The sequence below is a fragment of the Aedes albopictus genome, chromosome 3 (genome assembly GCF_035046485.1).
Source record: "Aedes albopictus strain Foshan chromosome 3, AalbF5, whole genome shotgun sequence".
NCBI classification, from domain to species: domain Eukaryota; kingdom Metazoa; phylum Arthropoda; class Insecta; order Diptera; family Culicidae; genus Aedes; species Aedes albopictus.
In genome coordinates, this window is record NC_085138.1 from 189,275,033 (window position 1) to 189,280,115 (window position 5,083).

Below are 5,083 nucleotides of genomic sequence, written 5' to 3' on the forward strand. Positions count from 1 at the left end.
GCTATTAAGTAAAGTCAAAAAAGTTTGTCGCCCTAATTTTATGAAAGTACATCAAATTTGCAAGAAAAAAGTACTTCGGTAACATTTTTCTAAGATGCACCGTTTAGAAGATATTACTAATTTAATATTGATTTTTTTGATAACTTAATAAGTTTTAGCCCTTTTCGAATGTACTCCGTGTTTCTCCAGTTTCAAAAGTATTTTTTTCGGAAAGATTGGAAAATTTTGAGTTAAAATGACACTGACAGCTTAAAGATTTGAGTGAAATTCTCTGCCTTAAAAGTATTTTGAAAAACAAGTTACAAAATCCCACTATCAGGAACAATGATTTCTTCCAGTGGTTTTTGGTGTATTGTGTTGAAAATGTGCATTCAACTCTTGCATATCGCAAGCTCCTCAATTAGCAAGATTCAAAAGAGCGAATAAGGCTTATTTTTCAGGGGTGGTATTTGTGCGCAATAAAAAATAACATTATACTTTGTACATCAGTTTATTTTTATTCCTGTATTTTTATCAAATTATTGTTTACACAACTTTCTTAACAATATCGAATATTTTGGCATCATTGTCAGGGCAGTTTGAATAAAGCTTTGCCTTTATTGTATTTTCTGATAGAGGAAGAAATGAGTGGAATTTTTGAGTTCCTTGAATTGTTTTTGCATTATTATATTGATTATTTAGCTGCAAAGACATATTTTCGTATTCTTCTGTAGTAGAATAACAAAATGACAACTTTGTAAGTTCTTCTTGTTTTCGTTTGTTTGCCCAATTAAACAACTCTCTTGCAGTCTTTATCGGGTGTTCGCGTTCTTTGGCTAAACTTGCTCTGGTAGCCATGCGTTTTATCGTACCTCCAATAGCATCGCATGGACCTTTTCCGTGCGATGTTGCGAAGAAATGCCATTCAGCGTCAATACCATACTTTGACTTAAACTTACAAAGGCTAGAAAAGTTTTTTCGGTTTTTATACTGTGAAGCAGCACCATCTGACATAAAATTATTTTTTTTCATGTTTTTATTTTGATCAATTTGTAAAAAGTTCATCATTTTATCAATAAAAAAATTAACAGCGACTGAATCATGTCTTAGTTCTTCTGAAATTATAATGAAGCTAAAATGTTTAATTTGCCTATTTTCAGTATAATGTATTACGAAAGGATGGATTGTGGCCTGTTGCACGTTCCAATGGTGTGATTGAACTTCATCCTGCAAAACAAAGCTGTAATTTTCAGAAAAGTCACAAATAGCCAAAAATTCACCATCTTGCAAGTTTTGTTTTGTAGTTTTCAAAAAATTGGATTGTTCGGTTTTTACAAAATCATGCGGAATCAAACTTTCTAATTTTGAGCTGAAAAATGTAACAAAGTCATCGGTTTGCTTTACAATAGTTTCTAAATCACATCTGTCAGTGGTAACCCATTGTTCGAATGAAAGCTTTTCAACAAAGTTTTCTTCCAGTTTCAATAAACTGTCTTCTAAAACTGAGGTATCTGGGCAGTTTTTACATCTTCGTAGATGGCAATGAGTTGTCTTATTTTCGCAAAGTAATCTATTCGTTAATGTTTTTAGATCATTCAAGACATTGTATTTTTTTTAAGCTATGTAGAATTAAATTGACATTTTCATGCGTAGTGCAAACGCAAACATTATGTGTTCCTGTGATAGTCAATAGTTTACATTGCCTTGGCCGGAGGCTTGCAAATGATGAAAACCCTATTTTTACATTGACGTACACTTCATTAAAGCGATTAAAAGCTTCTCTTAATGTCATCATTAACAATCTTTTCTGAACAGCTAATCTCTTATTTCCTGTCTTTACGCTAACAAAATCTCTTTGGCCTGGCATTGCACGGCTTATATCATCGTCCTCAAAAAAATTCAAAACCAGTTCTTTTATTTCATTACTCAAAGCTTTTCCAGAGCTTGAACCTTGAGATGAATCTAATACATTATTTTTTTCCTTTCTTGCATCTGTTGCCATATTTCTACTAGTTTTAAATTCGTCTACAATTTTTTGTACTGACCATGATTTTGGTAACAATGATAAAATTGATAGTTTTTCTTGCCTTGTGGCTGAATTTAAAAATTTAATTTTCATATTTTCTATGACTTCATTAAACTCGTTTGCTTTTTCTGTTTTAGCGTCTAATTTAAAAAGATTTCTTCGTACACCTTCGACGATTTCAGCGCACTTTTTATCAGGATAGTGAACATTTTTAACCTTACCTAAATCTATAGGCGAAACACGAATAGCTGCTATTCCTCGGTTGAATATTTCGACGTCTACAGGCATCGTGAAGTCTTCATTTGATTGAATTGTGCTTAGCGTTGACGCTGATGGTATCGTGACCAAACTTTCATAGCTTTGCGAATCAGGTACAACAGGTATGGTCTGAACAGTTGGCATCCTTGAGCCACCGACTACGCTTTGTTCTTCGTTTTGGGTGAGGTGAGCTCTTGAATCAATATGTAGACGGCAAGACGAACAAATACGAAAATCCTTGGTGTTCAGTGTGGATACCTTGGAAAATCCAATTGACTTCAGTTTTTGGATGATACCATCCGTGAGATATCGCAGCTCTTTCGAACACTGAATGTCTTTGAATGGACGAATACATCTGATTTTACTCATTTTGTAATCTGTAACATAGAAAATATTTTCAAATTGTTAGTTTTGAACGAAAATATCACAACACATATAATTAAAATGTGTATTTAAAACTTACCTTTGCACCAAAACGTGTTACACTTTCCTTTACAATTATTATGTTATCAAACAACACTGGATCTAGTTCAAAAACACTGGATTATTAGCTGAAATTACTATGAAATCACTATGCTTCTAGCAACCTTTCTGCATTTACTGTTTGGTTTTCCCTAGTAGATACTGGATGAATTCAGAACCGAGTCAGACATTATTATACAGCTCACGGGTATAAATCATAGAATGCTGGGTAAAGACTGCTGGAAGATGGGTAGAGTTGAACGCTCAGGTATCGTCAGGTACGAGTTTGGAGAGTTGGAGCGAGGTAGATTTGCTGGCGTAGGTATATTGTTATTGAAGAAGATTGTAAATTGTATATACCTGGAATGAATAAAGAGTGCGGTGGTTGTTGATTGAGGTATCAGTCGGCAGCCGTCTAGTTTGATGGAAGGTGACTAATATTATACTAATATTATACCAATTTTAATCAAAATTGGCTGAAATCTTGCGAAAAGCTGGAATTATACTAATGTCATCGTGTCAGACTACGTTGATTTGATCCACTTTTTTGTTTATTGATCTTTGTTCTGCCGCTTGTGTTGTGTGTAAGAGGTAGCGGTCGCGTTTGAATGAAATAAAGCAAGCTGACACCCGACCGCGACAACGAAACGAAGGCAGTGAAAAGTGTCGAATGTTTACAAGCCTGGGCCAGCGTGGCCATGGTGGACTAGTTCCAACAAAGACCATGTTTACAATCACCAACTGTACGTAGTACAGCTAACTGGTATCTAATTACCTGTATCTAATACTTATTAGCACGTTTTCAGCAGAAGGCAATAAAAAATCACTGGAAGAAATCATTGTTCTTGATTTATTTATTTATTTATTTATTTATTTATTTGTTACTAGCTTTGTCTTGCCAATCTTGTGGTGGTTTGACAACTGTTGAGCTCAAAATAGCACCGCACTCTAGATTGGTTTCATTTCGATCGTGTTGATTTCCTTCCCAATTAATGAAAAATCAGTACTTTATCAATTTTCTTACTTTTCTAGTTGATTTTCGTAACTTTTTGTACATATAAACACAGCCACCACGAATACGAACCGAACCGTTCAAGGGTCATGCTGATCGGTTCATCCGTTCATGAGTTTTGTTGCCTCAAAGGAACTTCAAACTCATTTTTATTTATATAGATTAATCCATCTGACATAAGTCTTAATGAATGTTACTTATACTAATTTAAACATTATTTGGGTGCATTGAACGTTTGACGTGGCTTCTGAACAGCGTTGAAGACATTCCAAATTCGAACAAATAGGCTACATTATTAAAGGCACTTATAATAGAGGACATTGGTTCGTTATAGCCATACACTGAACGATGAAATTGTGTAGCCAGCATCCGTTCAAGACTTCTGCGTTGAATTCTGTTGGGAGCGTTCAGAGATAGCCTTGCGAGAAGATTCGGACAGTCTATTTCACCATTTAATATCTTCGCAGCGGTAACAGCTTGTTGAATGATCCGGCGTTGCTCAAGTGTTTCAATTCCGAGTAAGCAACACCTGTCAACGTATGGTGGCAGATTGGTACGGTCCCTCCAAGGAAGTCGTCGTAGGGCATAACGCACAAACCGTTTTTGAATTCGTTCCAACCTGTCCACCCAGCTTGCTTGATATGGACACCATACAACGGATGACGTTTCCAAAATAGACCGAACAAGCGACGTGTAGAGTGTTTTTAGGCACCGGATGTCATCAAAATCTTTGGCTGTTCGCATAATGAACCCCAGCTGTCGATTTGCCCGATCGATGATTTCCGAGCGATGCTCATTAAAGGAAAGTCTAGAATCGAGCAGTACACCCAAGTCTTTTACTTGACTAACACGCTGAATAGATGTGTCGCCAATTTTGTAATCCATGCGAATCGGAGCAGTACAACGATGGAAGGTTATCACGAAGCATTTGTTGATGCTGAGCGTCATGCGATTGACTTCACACCAACGTGCGAAGGCGTTTAGTAGTTCTTGCAATCGTTCACAATCGGCTAGACTTTCAACGACAACATAGATCTTGAGATCGTCAGCGTAAATCAGTCTGCATCCAACGCCCAGTAAAACAGCGACATCGTTGAAGTAAAGTGCGAAGAGAAGCGGCCCAAGATTACTCCCTTGTGGTACGCCCGAGGAATTAGTAAACCAGGTAGAAGTGTACGATCCGATCCTGACGCAAAGCTTTCTGCCGCAAAGGTATGACTCCAGCCACTTTACCATGTCGTCCGACGCACCCAGCTTCGCCAACTTGCATAATAAAATACGATGGTCGATTTTGTCGAAAGCTGCCTTCAAATCGGTGTAGATTGCGTCAACTTGTTTTCCATTTT

At 36.7% G+C, this 5,083-nt stretch overlaps 1 protein-coding gene across 1 annotated transcript; it reads right to left on the reverse strand.

Annotated features, from left to right (window-relative positions):
* Nucleotides 1-1,152: 1,152 nt before the first annotated feature.
* On the reverse strand, nucleotides 1,153-2,967 carry LOC134292237 (uncharacterized). The gene is made up of 2 exons (XM_062861224.1): nucleotides 2,727-2,967; nucleotides 1,153-2,640 (listed from the first exon to the last, which is right to left on the reverse strand). Exon 2 carries the CDS (start codon nucleotides 2,630-2,632, stop codon nucleotides 1,571-1,573), a length of 1,062 nt encoding a protein of 353 aa, XP_062717208.1. The 5' UTR covers nucleotides 2,633-2,640; nucleotides 2,727-2,967; the 3' UTR covers nucleotides 1,153-1,570.
* Between the last annotated feature and the right edge of the window lie 2,116 nt (nucleotides 2,968-5,083).